The sequence below is a fragment of the Sphaerodactylus townsendi genome, linkage group LG06 (genome assembly GCF_021028975.2).
Source record: "Sphaerodactylus townsendi isolate TG3544 linkage group LG06, MPM_Stown_v2.3, whole genome shotgun sequence".
NCBI classification, from domain to species: domain Eukaryota; kingdom Metazoa; phylum Chordata; class Lepidosauria; order Squamata; family Sphaerodactylidae; genus Sphaerodactylus; species Sphaerodactylus townsendi.
In genome coordinates this window covers 58,288,948-58,304,186 of record NC_059430.1, presented here as the reverse complement: position 1 = coordinate 58,304,186, position 15,239 = coordinate 58,288,948, and the positions used below count along the sequence as shown (strand labels likewise).

General features: G+C 40.1%; 1 protein-coding gene across 1 annotated transcript in view; it reads left to right on the top strand.

Annotated features, from left to right (window-relative positions):
- Positions 1–246: 246 nt before the first annotated feature.
- The window catches only part of TPH2 (tryptophan hydroxylase 2), a 79,979-nt gene continuing 64,986 nt past the window's right edge, over positions 247–15,239 (top strand). Inside the window, exons 1-4 of the mRNA XM_048502520.1 lie at positions 247–441; positions 6,520–6,672; positions 9,672–9,855; positions 9,950–10,050. Of these exons, the coding sequence (XP_048358477.1) occupies positions 337–441; positions 6,520–6,672; positions 9,672–9,855; positions 9,950–10,050 (543 nt within the window). The 5' untranslated portion in view covers positions 247–336. The remainder of the gene's footprint in view (positions 442–6,519; positions 6,673–9,671; positions 9,856–9,949; positions 10,051–15,239) is intronic.

Sequence of the window (15,239 nt, the reverse complement as noted above, 5' to 3'; positions counted from 1 at the left end):
GTCCGACAGCTTGTGAGCAACAGTGCATCAAGCAGAAGCAGCAAGCAGTCTGGGATGACTAGATCGCCCGAGTTGTTTGTTGCTGTTGGAAGACACAAAGTTGCTTATGGGAGGAAATGTATTCCTGCTACGGTGGGGCTTTGATGTGCCAGCTTTGGCAAGGCTTTTCTAATCAGCATTTCATCACCCCTTGCCCAGACATATAAAAAGAAGGTTCATGAGAGAAGCTTTTGGATTGCTCCTTATTCAGCAACAGGGTGGTGGACAGCTCTCTGCAGGCAGCCCTGACACCAGGTTTCCCCCTGCTGTAAAAAGAAAAAAATTACACTGTCTGCTATGCAACCAGCAATGATGATGTTCTCCAGTAAATACTGGGCAAGACGGGGACTCTCCTTGGATTCAGCTGTGCCGCAAGAACACCCGCTACTGGGCAACGTAACAGTAAGTACCCAGGACTGAGACAAACTGGCCAGAGCAAATAATAAGTTTAGGATTGCTCCAAGCTGCTTCAGGAACTTTTTGAAACTGATAGATTTGCGTGATCAGAAAAAGAGTAAGATGGCTGGCTCTCATTTGTTATATCATTTATTTGTCACATCATCTTTCTTCTCCCAGCACAGATCATTTAATATTTTATTGGAAGTTTAAACCCCTGGGAGGAAAGATCTCTGTATCTCACACCCTTTAACTATATCCTCTCCCTTTTATTTTTGTTGAGAAAATGCTTAGACATTTGTGGTGAGAAATTCAGGTTTATAGTTAGTCTATCCTAGATGAGGTGAAATCTAACTTTCACAGTTATATAGCAGCTAAAATCTGTGATCCAAACAAGTGATTCCAAAGAAGTTCAGAGAGAACGTGACAACCAAAGTTCACTTTAGAGAGTACATGATAACCAAAGCTTTCACAAAACAAACTTTACCTCATAACTTGTATTTTAAAAAATAACAATCAAACAACAACAAAAAAGGAAAGAAAGAACTCAAACAGAAAATGAAAGGGAGCATCAAAGCTTGGACTAAAAGCTATAAAATTTATGACAAAATAATTATATTTATCATATGGTGTACACAAAAAGGTTCATTAAAAACACGGCATGGAATATAGGCAACATTTTTTTAAAAAAAATCAATATGAACTGTTAGAAAAATTTCAGAAACTGTTGTTCATTCATTATAAATGACATGTAGAACCATACATGGTTCAGCCTATTTGGCTTTCCTCACTGGTCATAAATGCAAAACAGCATTATTAAAGAAAACATATCTGAAATACAGCTTACCAGTATTTTTATCTGAAAATAGGAAACCCAAAGAAGAGGCAGAAAAAATAGTGAACCTAATTAATATAATCAATATCATTACTATAACTGAATTTTAAAAAAATTATAATTAAATATAAGATCCTATATACCTTATTTCTTGTGTGGCCTGATGTTGTATATTCACACAAACTCCACTGAAATAGGCTCCTACTAAATTCTACATAACAAAAATATATTTATGAGCTAAATTTTAATTGTGTGTGGTCTGAAAGGTAATGGGATGGATCTTATCCTTTTAATGTGACTTCTTTGCTGATAGTTTTTGATGCCCTTCAGTGCTGTGCTGTTTTCCTTGCATACTGTTTCTATAAAAGGGAAATGTTGTTTATCCAGAGAAGAAAATTTGAGTCCAGCAGTATCTTAAAAGCCAGCGAAATCTTCTGTGTCATAAGTTTTCATCAGAGACAAAGCAAATATTGACTCACAACATTTCATACCTTGGAAATGTTTGCTGGTCCCTAAGGTGCTAATGAACTCAAATTTTGTGCTACTACTACATACCTACACAGCTACCTTTCTGAAATTATCCAGAGAAGCTTCTCTATCATTCTCCACTTCTCCCCTTTAGAAACCTGTGTCTAGTGTGAAAGGGGCAGGGCTGCTGTTCAGGGACAACTGTCTTGCACTGAAATTGCCAACAAACTCATGAAACGATCAGCATTGATCATGAGTTAGATGCATCTGGATCGAGTTTGCTGTTGAAAGCAGTAGTAGTATGCTTTCATTCACATTTAGTGTGTCATTCAGGCATAAACCAGCTGTGTATTTTGCCAATCCCTGCAATGGCTCCTGCTAGTTCAAACATATTAGTTAGATCAGTTGGATGGAAGGAGTGGGGAAACAACTGTTGAACAAAATCAGTGTTAGTGACTCTAGAGTCTCCCCTCTCTCCAAATACGTAGATTTGAAATAATTCATATCTGATGTATTAGTGTGTGGCTGTCATTGCAGCAGAAAGCAACATCCGGAAGCTCCCACAGTGAATGTTTAGATGTGCTTTCTGATAAAGCAAAAACATCTTACAGTGAAGATGCCAGCCATAGAAGTGGGCAAAACATTAGGAGCAAAACTATCAGATTATGAACACACAGCCTGGAAAGCCCACAACAGAATAAATGAGTTTGCACTACTTTTGAGGCTATTCCTGGGAACCCTTAAATATATGTTGAATTTGGCCAGTCAATGATTTTCCTGCCTAGCTAGTGCTCCACGTAGAAAATAGTATGCAAATCATATACACTTGCAAACTTGTTTGTTTTAGATACATGTGCATATTTTAGGGAAGCATATGCCACAGCTTTTAAACAGATTATGTGACAACATAACAAGAATTTTGCATGTAATATTGAACTAATGGGATTTCTGACTTCATTGTGATTGACAATGGCCCTAGGAACCCTTGAATTGAGTGCTCTATCTTGTAGACTTTTGTTCTTTATAGTTGCAATTTTCTGACAATCAGCAGTTTAAAGAGTAGTTTTCAGTGGATTAAGATTTTATCTCCTTCACATGCTAGTTGTCGTCTATCATTATGAAAATTCATTGACTTCAACAAAAACAGACTACTGAGTGCCCTCAAGTTAAACAATGCTGAGTACACTTGTCAAGTTCAACTGAAGAATATTAATCTCCTTCATAAAATGAGAGGAGACACATTGGAAATCTATAGGTACTCTGAGTTCCTGAGGGCATTTGGAGCAGCATGGTGAAAGAAGCAGAGATGGGAGTGAGATGTAGATGGGTATGTGAGGCAGGAGAGAATAAGTGCTGGAGAACAAGATGTACAAATTCAAACAGTATTAAACTCAGTGAGTATATGCTTGACAGGGGGCAGAAAGTTATGGAAAATGTGCATATCTGTTCACTACTTCGCTATTCACCCTTGCATCTCCACATTCTTCTGAAAGTGAAGAATAGAATCTTATCTTTCATATAGAAGGTTCTGAGATAAAAACAGAAGCATTTAGTCAATCTTTGCAAGGATAAATTTTCTGAGTCCTCTGTGACCCTTCCATGTTGTCTTTAGTTAAATAATTTTCTAACAGTATAGTCCCAAGGCCCAAACACCATAGTGTTTCACCTATGCCAGTATTGAGGTAAATCTGGTGGCAGCTCAGCAGCATGAAAATAATGCCCCAAAATGGACAATACTATGGTGATCTGTAGGAGGACTAAGACTTAGTCAGTATCCAACACCCTTCAGGCCATGTCCCTGGCTATGGCATAATTATGCCACCATTTTTTTTTTTGCAGGGCTGTGCTGAGAGAATACTGTTTTTCCCTCCCATTGAACTCAGTGGGACTGAAACAATATCCTCCCATCATGGCACTACTTAGGATACCAATTCTGAACCTATCATCTTAACACTATTTAAATTTCAACCAGGAAACCTGTCTCTGGCTGGGGGCCTCACCTCTTTGGCCTCATGTTGTGCATGGTTCAAGCACATATGAGGTAGACTTTGATATAGGGAATTCTAGAAAAAGGGCATTTTGCACCCAAAGAGAGCAATTTGCACAGCCAAGGATGGGGAATAAATGATGTCACAGAATACTGTTTGTTTGTTTGTTTGTTTGTTTATTTATTTATTTATTTCTCATACTTTATATACCGCCCCATCCACTAGGTCTCTGGGCGGTGTACAAATCAACAACAACAAATCAACAAACCCACAATTAAACAATAAATAGCAATTAAAATCATTCTAAAAAAGTCCAGTAACTCCAAAAACATTACAATTTCAGTAATTTCAGTATTTTGATAGCCCAGCTCAACGGCGATCGCTTATTGATATAATTCCAAAGATGGAATGGAATATAGGGGTTGGCACCATCAGCAGCTGGCCTCCCCAAAAGCCTGGTGGAACTGTTCTAGGTCCCACAGGGCCCTAATGATGGGGGGGGGGGGAGATTGTTCCACCACTGTGAATTCTGCTGTATTCAGAGTTCTTACAAATAGTCCACCACAGGCCACAAACACTGACCTGCACCCTCCACTCCTCCTAACTTGGGATACAAGGACAAATCAATCCACAAAGGTAAGGAGGAGAGGGAGATTCCCTGACTCAGACTTTGCTGAAAATATGTCCCCCCTCAGACACATGTACCAACTCTTCTCACATAACACTTGCTATCAGTGTCTTACATACCAAAGGCACAGAGTAATTATGCACAATGCAGAAAATGGAGAACTTGTTGGGGATACGCAGGAAAACTATCACCTTGTCATCAGTGTGCTGTCATATACCATATTACCAGTATAACAACACATCAATTGTGGGAAACATAGAACACCATGACATTTCTGGGTGAACATCAGCTCTGACCATCAGTGCCCAAACATGCCTTTTGCCTTGCAGGACTGGGAAGGGAGCCACCAGTTGAACTAAGAAATTGCCCTTACAACTAGTTGTGGGAAGAGTGTTTACCCAAACCACACAGAACAGACTCTGAGAAAATGTAAGCACAAACATTACCTCATTCAGTCTCAAAGTCCAGTTCTGGGTAGTTGAAGAGCTGCATGTTGATTGGGAGGAAGATCAACTGCTGGACTTCTCAGCATTCCAGTCTGGAGCTAAATGGGTCAGGAATGCTGGCCATTTGGGAAAAGATGCACTCACTCTGGATATTTGTCGGAGTGCATTACAGGAGCTCTAGGGCCATAGCAGACTCCATCCTGGCCCAGTAGTTCAGCAGATTCACTGACTGCAACTGGTAAGGTTCTGTCTCCCACTACATGGCATGCTAGTGGCCTCTCAGTTTGGTTGGAGTTGCTGGGTGTCCCTGACTTACTGGTGCCAGTGCACAATGAGCCCTTCGGGGGTAGGGCGGTCTATTAAATTTAAATAATAATTATAATTATAATAATAGAGGGAGGCCAAGATGAGGTCAATGAACCACTTACCCCAGACCTGAGTGATGCCCCCCCCCCTCAGAGCTACCTCCTGTGAGGAGCTCTGGGAAAACACATTGTGTCTAGGGGGAGACAGGAAGAGTGACAGAAAGGGAGGGGTTTGAGATGACTGCACCAGGGTGACCTCTATTTGTTCCTTCTCCTCCAATTCTGGTCTCTTCTTCTGTGTCACCTTTGAGGGCCTGCTGGGCTCTGAAGGAACCAAGGAGGGAGATGGGAGAAGCACTTCCCTACCTAGCTCCTCCAGCATCCTGTGAGTCCACCTGCAGAGCTATGAGAAGCATGCTTGTTACATAAACTAGATCTGCAACAGTCTTCCCTACAGTGGATTGTGTTGTGTGTTCTATGCTTCTCTCATGTCTTATGTGCAAGAGGATGCAGGCCAACATCAAGAAGGCACACCGACATCATTGTGCATTGATTGATTGTTTCCATTTATAGCTGACACAGAGGCATTATCAACATGCTGCTTTGTGATTGGTTAGTGTCAGTGATTTTGGTCTAGCCTCTGGGACTGTTGTGATGCTTCAAAATCCTTGGAGTTGGTTCCTTTTGGATACTACTAACTAACATCACTGGTGTGTACCAGTGTTGGCAATTTATCATGACAGGGCAAACTTTCTTCCTATCCCCAAAAACTACTGCTACCAAAGTACTTTAAAAACACAACTAGTTTTTCATGTGATTTATCAAAAGCTGTACCATTTCCCCACACACAGTACCAGCCAAAAGTTCCATGAAGAAGCTCCATATTAGGATCATAAACCTCTACCCATTATCCTCAATTCAACCCTGTTTACTGAAAAAAGTATATGTAAAAACTCATGATTAATTTAAATGTAGAAATGCTTCAATAAAGGCATGGGGACTGAAGAGCCCATTTTCATATCCTGCTATTCAGTCTAATTAATTAGTCATATCCTATAGTGCAAATCTCCAGTTCAAAAACCATGATTTTTGGACATAAACTATGGAAATTTGTTTTTTAACTAGCAGCATATCCACTTCATGCAGACCATGGCATATACAAAAGATAATAACCAATGTTGTAGAAGTGTGATGATACTATATGATGTATCTTAGTTCATCCCTTTTTGAATAATCATTCATAGCAACATACAATTCTCCTTTCTAAAGGTGCCCTTCAGAAAGAAAAATGCTTAACTTTTCCAGAAGATATCTGAATGCTAAAATCAAATAAGCATCATCTGCTTGAAAAATGAGATTTATGTTCTTTGAGAAGTTCATACTAAAAACCTGTCCCATGTCCATATTCTTGCAGCTGAACAGAACAGGTTCTGGTAAAATTGATGATAAAAAGGGCAACACAAGTGCAGGCAAGAATGAATCAACATCTGAAAGTGGAAAGACTGCTGTGGTATTTTCTTTGAAAAATGAAGTTGGTGGCTTGGTAAAAGCACTCAGACTCTTCCAGGTAAAGTCTTTGCCTTTGTAGGGGAAAAGTCCATGACATGCAAGAGAGAGCTAATGTATGTGTGTACTAATTCCAAGACATTTTGTGCATGTACAGCCATTAATGATGTGCTGATTTTTAAAATGTCATGTTTATTACTGGATTAACTTTGATTATATCATTGTCCAGAGTTGGACTGTATGCAGTTGACTATAGTTCTCCTGGGAAACCTCAATACTTTATGAACCTTTTGGTGTTTGGAATATGCTGCCACAGGAGGTGGTGATGGCCACTAACCTGGATGGCTTTAAAAAGGGCTTGGACAGATTTATGGAGGAGAAGTTGATCTATGGCTACCAATCTTGATCCTCCTTGATCTCAGATTGCAAATGCCTTAGCAGACCAGGTGATCAGGAGCAGCAGCAGCAGAAGACCATTGCTTTCCCATCCTGCATGTGAGCTCCCAATGGCATCTGGTGGGCCACTGCGCGTAGCAGAGTGCTGGACTAGATGGACTCTGGTCTGATCCAGCAGGCTAGTTCTTATGTTCTTATGAATCCTGCTATCTTTTTTACTAGTGTAAGAAAGAGTGTTGGCTACTTGATGCTCAAAAAGGTGATCATGGGACAAGAAATCATGTGACACAGGGATTTCAGAGTCTCTTCTCCCTCTTGTGTCAGCAGAAAAACTGATAGGAGTCAACCTGGTGGGTTGGATCCAGACTATATTTTCCAGTAATGGCAGGGGTGGGGAAATAATTTATCTGCTATAATTTATCCCTCATGCTATCCTGTTTCCAGGCAGAATAGCAGGTCCCCTGTTTCCAAGAAGCAGCATTTTGGGGAGATGGGGGGAGGGGCGAGGACGGCAGAAACATTCTGTTCCACTGAGAGAAGTGTCTTGTCTGATCAGAAAATTTATTTTGGGTGCAAACTATTGTACACAATGTTCTGATACTTGTCTGTGTGGGATTTTCTCCAGCGGAACTTGTAAGTTTTCTCTCCAGGCCTCATATCCAGAGCTTCTCATACAAGCAAAACCATAGTGTTCACTTTCTGGCTGCTTATGTATGTATGGAGGGTGTGTGTATATATATACTGAACTGGGTGATAGTGTGAGGGCAGAGTGGTTGCACAAGATCATCATTCTTGGGTGACAGTAGCGTTTCCAGGGAATCTGTGGTATATTTGCCATGTTGCTTTGTTGGCTATGGTTGACTCTACTGCTGGTTGCCCATGACAGCTTTGCTGATCTGAGCAGTACCTTCTGCAGGTGCCAACCTGCAAATGGGCTAAATAAATAAAGTCATGCCGGCATCATTTTGGGCATAGTGTCTGGTTGGCATAATGGGACAATAAGGTTGCCCTGTCTGTTCCTTTCTGGTCTAACCATGACCAGAATGCATTTTCTTAATAAATCAACCATAGCATGCCACAGAACATCTAGAATCCAGGAGGATTTTTCAGGTCAGCTTGCTGTTGGCAGCTATTTTTAGAAATTAAGTACTGGCCTTCTCCTCTTTTATTTATTCAAATATTTATATCCCACCCTTCCTCTTGTCTTAAGTTTATAGGGCCCAGGTATTCTTGTGAAATCCCCAACTGAGAACTCTACTGTCAGGCAGGGAAGGAAGTAGAAAAATAGGAACCAAATATCTCCCCCATCTGATACATGGAGTTTCACTGTTCATGTTTGTTTCGCTACTATGTGTCTTGAGTCTGCAAAGATAAATATACTGTGTGTTACACCTATCTCATTTTTTCCATTGGCATAACACTGTATAGTACAGGTGCTAGAGCGTTTAGATCCACTCTCACTAGGTCCAAGGATAGTAGGATCACTTGATAAAATGAAGTTATGACATTTTCCTTTTTTTCAGCTCATGGAACAGAAACATTCACGTATGTTAGTTTGACTAAAACCTAGTTCGACTAAAACAGATTAAAATAAATACTACTTTGGTATGTAGAAGTTATTTATTCTGCCTGTAAATCTGGCACTAAATGACATATTTTAAGAGTGAACAACTGTTTTATAAGAAATTGTCATAATAAATCATGTCTAATTATCCTGAGCTATTTATAGATTTCATCCCAGATTTCTAATGAAATGGAGCGTTGAATATATTCTGCAGTGGGTTTATTGGACAGCATCACAAATCATTATTACAGATCATGGTTTTTATTTTACTATACCTAACAGAAAAGTGATTCACTAAAATAGCAAAAACAGGTCACTCTTAGACCATGTAGGCATTTCTGCATTTTGAGGGAACTCCTTAGCTATGCAGAAAAAAAATGACTTTATAATGAGCCAAAAGAATAGAGGGAGAAAGATCTGAAAATTAGGAATTACCTGATAATGACTGAGCATGTTCCAAGAGCATGCAGTGTTGACAGCCATGGGAAATAAAGGCAAAAAATAGCAGTAAGCAAAAATTGGTTTGCTGAAAATCCTGAAAATGAACTAAATCCAGGAAGAGGAGATTTGAGGGTTGCGTATGAGAGAGAATTTTCCAAGCTATAGATCTCTACCTCCTGCTAAGATATCTCCAGACACAATGTTTATCCCCCCCCAATAGCAAATTTGACAATTCCATACTTATTGAGAGCTCAATGAAATAGACCAGTCACAGACAAATTAAGGGTTTCTACATATGCAGAAAACATTGGTTTGTTTCTTCTTTGTTAAAATATATGCCATCACATGCAAATTACCTGAGGAGGACTCAGCGTGCTCTGGGAAGTATGAAACACTGAGAACAGTTGGATGTAATTTAAAGGGAGAGAAAAGAAAACAGGGAGATAATGGGGAAATTAGAATGTTCAAGAACTTAAGAGCTTATAATATCCCAGGCGAGAGAATCAGGAGAAAATATTCCAGTAATTTATTCTCCTGCAATTTCTTGTGAGATCCCAACTTAACCATATTATACTACATTTCTGAAGAACTTCCTATTAAACAATTCTGTTCTAAGAGAATTTAGTGTGTCACTGAAGAGATCTTTCTTTTGTTTACAGGAAAAACATGTGAGTATGGTTCACATTGAATCAAGAAAATCCAAGAGGAGGAATTCAGAGGTAGAAATTTTTGTGGATTGTGATTGCAGCAAAAAACAATTCAATGAACTCATTCAGTTGTTAAAATATGAAACTAACATTGTAACTCTGAATCCACCAGAAAATATCTGGACTGACGAGGAAGGCAAGGCTATTTTTCCCTCATTCACTTTATTTTGAAATTAGCAAAATCTTGTGATAATGCCCTAAGACCTATGATCACTTTGTGTTTTCTCCAGAACTTGATTGTGTCCCTTGGTTCCCCAGGAAGATTGCTGATTTAGACAAATGTTCCCAAAGAGTTCTCATGTATGGCTCTGAACTGGATGCAGATCACCCTGTAAGTGTTCAGTAAATGACAAGCGTCACGCTCATTTGACCTATCATGTTATGTGGAATGGAGCAAAGATTATTCTTTTCCCATGTGACTAGTGGTGCTGATGCTGGTGCTGTCTAGTGATGAGTGAAACCAGTTTATGATAAATAACACAAATAATGCAATTGTTTATAGTTGCTAGTGAATTCCTAAGTATTCAATGTGCTTTGTAGATATTAGCAGAGATCCTTATAACTCCATAAAGTAATGTTAGCTGGAAATCTGGGGGAACACATGAGAGTTCCTTCACAATGGCAAGGGGTTTCTGATCTGTGTCTGAACACAAAACTAGGCAGTACCTTGGGAAGAGAATTGTGGCAGCTCATACTACTTGAGCTTTTTTCTTTTTTAAAAAATATATACATTTATTTAATCTTTTCAATCATTACAATAAACTCATTAAATTCAAACTTTTCAATTGTTACAGTATACTCATTGCATTCTATAAAATCAAATCAGTATATCTTAATGTACAGTATGTAGAGTTAGTACATATATGAAGTATATATATGGATAGATAAATTATAAATGCATTAGCATGAACAGAATTGAAATGAGGGAAATCAAAAGGAGTCATCTTGCCATTAAAATAGTACACCAAGCCCTATACATTAAATCCAATATTCCATAAAATATACACTTTGTAAGTGTTGACAACATTTCGCGAACCAATTATATGTCCTTATTTATTTAAATATTTTATTAACAAGTCCCAATTTTTATTACATTTTCGGGATTGTTTCTTACTTTCCAAGTCAGACAATATGGATGTTATTTTCTTTCCCCATTCTTTCACTTTTAGTATGTCACTTGATTTCTATCTTTTTATGATCTCTATTTTTGCAATTGTTACTAAATAGAGAAATAATGTTATTAATTAATTATTACTTTGTTACTGGACATCCCTAGAAGAATAGTTTCCAGTTGTCTTTCTACTTTTGTATGAAATATTTTATCTAGAATGTCAATTAGCTTACTCCAAAAAAAAAGATAACTTTTTTAAAAAACTTTAAAAGAAAAGAAATTATTGAATTTGGAAATTTTTTATCTAAGCAAAGGATGGTATGCTTACCTTTGGCCAAATGAACAAAAAAATAAATACAACACCATTAAATATACACATAATCAGAAAATCAATATACAGAACATGGGTGAAATATAAACACAGATTTTACAATAAAACACCACTATGGTTATCTATGGCAGAATCGTTATAAAGTGAAGACTACCAAGAAATAGAAAACTGGCCTAATTACAGAGGTTTACTCTGACATTCAAATGGTAAGACGTTAATGAAGGATATAACAGAATTACAAAACAACAGTATTCTTAACAATTGGAATACCTACAAAAAATAAGAGGAAGAACTTACAAAAGATTTAAAAGTAGAAGACTTCAATTGGAATACTAACATATTTGAAGAAATGTTATGCAAAAATGACACAAAATGGATAAATAAAATGTATAAAATACTATTACGATACAAAATGGAACATGAAACAGTAAAGGAAGTAATGATAAAGCGGGCCACAGATATTAAACGGCCAATATTACTAGAAGAATGGAACAAATGCTGGGAAAGACATAACAAATTCACTCTAGCTATTAATTTAAAGGAAATTTTTTATTAAAATATTTTCATAGATGGTACTACACTCCTGCTAAACTTGCTAAATTTAACCAGGCAGATGAAAATAAATGTTGGAAATGCAAAAAGAAAGCGGGCTCCTTCATCCACATGTGGTGGGAATGCCGTCAAATATGAACCTTTTGGTATATGATCATTGACATTCTACTTGAGCTTTAATCATTACTGAATTCATTAAAAAACAAGAAAACATAGGTAAAGAACAATGTAAAATTTGAGATCTACTCAGCTATGAATAATAAGATGACCTATAAAATCACACTAGCATTTGGAAACGAAACATCAACTAGCAAATCTGATAATTTCTAGTAGAAGCCATCCTAGGCATGCTAGATGTTCCTTGCTTGGACTTTATGCAATGTCAGGATGGACTCTTGATGTTCTTATGATTGTACAGTATCCTCAGGCAGAAGGAAAAGGGGGGAAGTGGAAGGTGAAGGACTCGGATTTCTCTCTGAGCAGCACTCAAAGCAAAGGAAAAGAATGGATAAGTTCAGGGAGCAAGGAGGCTACGGTCAGGAAGGAAGGGAAAGCAGATTAAAGAAGCAGAATAGAAACTTTTGTGTATTGTCCAATTTAACAGTTCCAAAGTAGGAAGTGGGAGGTTTTACCAGAAAGAAAAAAGTCTCTGTCCTGTGATTTTAGCAGTTCAGGTGTCATGGCCCCTCCTGCTGTAGCTGACAGCTCATCCAAGGAAGAGTTAACTGAGCCTCGCAGAGAGATGCCAGCTGAATCAGCAGAGCCTGAACCAGCACAGGCTTCTGGCTGAGAGCTAATTAGCAGGGCAAAGGAAGATTCTAGCAGCTCTGGGTCTCCAGATGTAATTCGGCATTGCAGACAGAGATTGAGAATGGTCTTAAAGGAGAGGCGTCACTCACCAAGACTGCAGGCTAGACATTACCCAGAGTCTTTGCAGGAGCAGGAGCTCTAGGGAATAAAAGGCCTTTGGCAGGAACTGTAGTTGTGGTTGCAAAGTGGATTCTACCTGACCTTGTCTGCACCCCACTGCTGTCTCCAGACCTGACTGACAATGGACAGGCTTCTCACCTTGAGTCCTGGATTCTCCTGGTTGCTGTGTGTATTCCTGGCAATTGACTCCTGGCCTGATTGGCTGCTCTTTGGACTCTCCCATGGATTTGGTAACCTGGGACTTTATTCTTTGTTGAACTGCCAACAGCCTAGCCTTGAGCCTCTTCAGTACTGCTTGTAGGTATGGCAGCAACTGCCCTGCCCAGCCTGCACATCAGGGGCAGTACTGAAGAGTGGATGGAATCTTTATACCACTAATCCTTGCCCTGTAGTGGTGGAAGAACAGTCTGGGATGAAAAACTGAACTCAAGTTGTTTGTGCTTTTAAATTTGCTTTACCTACGCATTTATTATTGGGGTAAAATTCAGTTAGTTGAACTGAATTGCCTTCTCTTCCATTACCCATAACAAACACCTTCTGAGGTAGGTGAGGCTGAGAGAATTCTGAGAGAACTGTGACTAGCCCAAGATCACCCAGCAAGCCTCTTGTAAGGGAGCAGGCAAAATAAACCTGGTTCACCAGATTAGAGTTTGCTGCTCATGTGAAGGAGTGGGGAATCTAACCTAGTTCTCCAGATCAGAGTCCACCACTCTTAACCACTACACCATGCTGATATTATTTCTAACTTCATGAATGCTAGGAATATGTAGTGATTGATCTGCAAATCTATGGTTATTTTGTGGCATCTTTGCAGGAGAATCTTTAGATGGATCCCTTGCAGCTGCCTCGTTCTGGTAAATGAATTCTTAAAAACTGACTTATCACTCAGATTGGGGCAAACTATAGCCAAACATCAGTGTGCTTAGACTGGAGTGACTCTGCATAACATGGCACTGTGAGCAATATATTGACTGAAATGTCTGCTTTTTTGGGAAACCCTGAAAAGTGTGACTGATCCTGTAGTGTTCAGTACTTGCAGAAAGTCAGAGCATCATAAAGTATTTGAAGCTCTTTAAAAATCTGGACAAATTTGAATTTTATATTCTAGTTCTGGTGCATGGGAGATTTTCTATTCTGAGCCATGAAAATAATTAAAATCATGCACACTGCTGTAAGTTCAGTTAAAAGAACATAGATATTAAAGGAATATTCCTACCAGTGTGGGAGGAGAGGGAAGAAGGCATTTGAAAAGCTGCTCACACTCTGGGAGATAATTATGAAGTAGAAATCGTAGCATACTTCAAGCTCAGCAGGAAAGCAGCTTGCAGATAGGCTCCTTGTGTCTCTCATTTTTAATACGGTGACAGCATTTCATCCCATATTTCATACTCCTTGCAGGCCCACATAATTCCAAAGAGGTGTGAATTTAAGGACTGAGAAAGCTAACCTATTGCAATAATTTGTATTCCTCCCCTCCCCCTTGGTTTAACCTCAGCATTTGGAGATCTTAAACCATGCGGGTTGTAAGATTAGATTATGTGTTGCTGAAAGGAGACTAAGAAATCATTCTACCATGTACTTAGTACAAATACTCAAAATGCTCATGGTAGAGGTTAGTACTGGAACTTGACATCCTGTGAGATCAGCCAGCTCTTTACAACCCTCAGGCTTATATAGTTTCTTCCATCAGCTCCCTCATCTTCCAAGCATTTTTGTACATGTGGAGCAATTTTGTGGCATCTGAATGGCTAACATTGCATTAAATGTACAAAGTGTTCCAGAGGCATACCAGCAGAAAATGGCACCTTGGGGCAAGAGGTTACTCTTGCCGTTGAGTGCCCCTCCGGGTTGCAGCTGCTGCCTAGGGCATTGGTGGGCTTTTCTGGGGGGAGGTGCAGGAGGGGGCCACAGAGGCGAGTTCCCAGGAAGGTCAAGCACGACTCTGTCTCTCCCACTGGGCGCCCCCGGGGATTCCCACGGGAGTGTGATCCCATGGGAGTGTGATGGCACCCCTTCCCAGCTGGAGAGCCAGTGGCTTGGTCAAAGGCAGATCCCCCACCCATGCCCTCAGCCTGGCTGCCTTCCGCTCTGTCCATGGCTGCTGCCCAGACCACAACATCCCATTCCTCCCTCCCTCACCGCCAGCTTCCATGGGGGGGGGGGGCGGTTTCAGCCAGTTCCCTGCTGCTGGTGTCTGGCAGCTCTCTCCATGAAGGCAGCAGCAACTGTGGGTGCTGACGGGCCAGAAGCTGGCAAGCATGGCCCTGGCATAAAGGGAGCCACCGGGCACTCCACCACAGGAGAAGCCAGGTGCAAGGACCCAGCAGGTGCCTAACGTCTCTCTCTGTGCCCGGCCTGGACCATGTGCCCGACCTGGGCCATGTGCCCGACTTTGGGCTGCTGCGGGCCTGCTGGTGGCCACGGTTGCTGCTACTATGGGGGCGTTCTGCACCCCCATGTGACAGGAAGGCCTGCACCAAGGGACATGTGACCACAGATGTCCCTCTGGCAGGTAAGTATCTGAGTGTGTCCTCTAGTTGTTGGTTATGTATATGAAAAACATACACACAAATCCAGTTGCAGGTGTAGATATGGA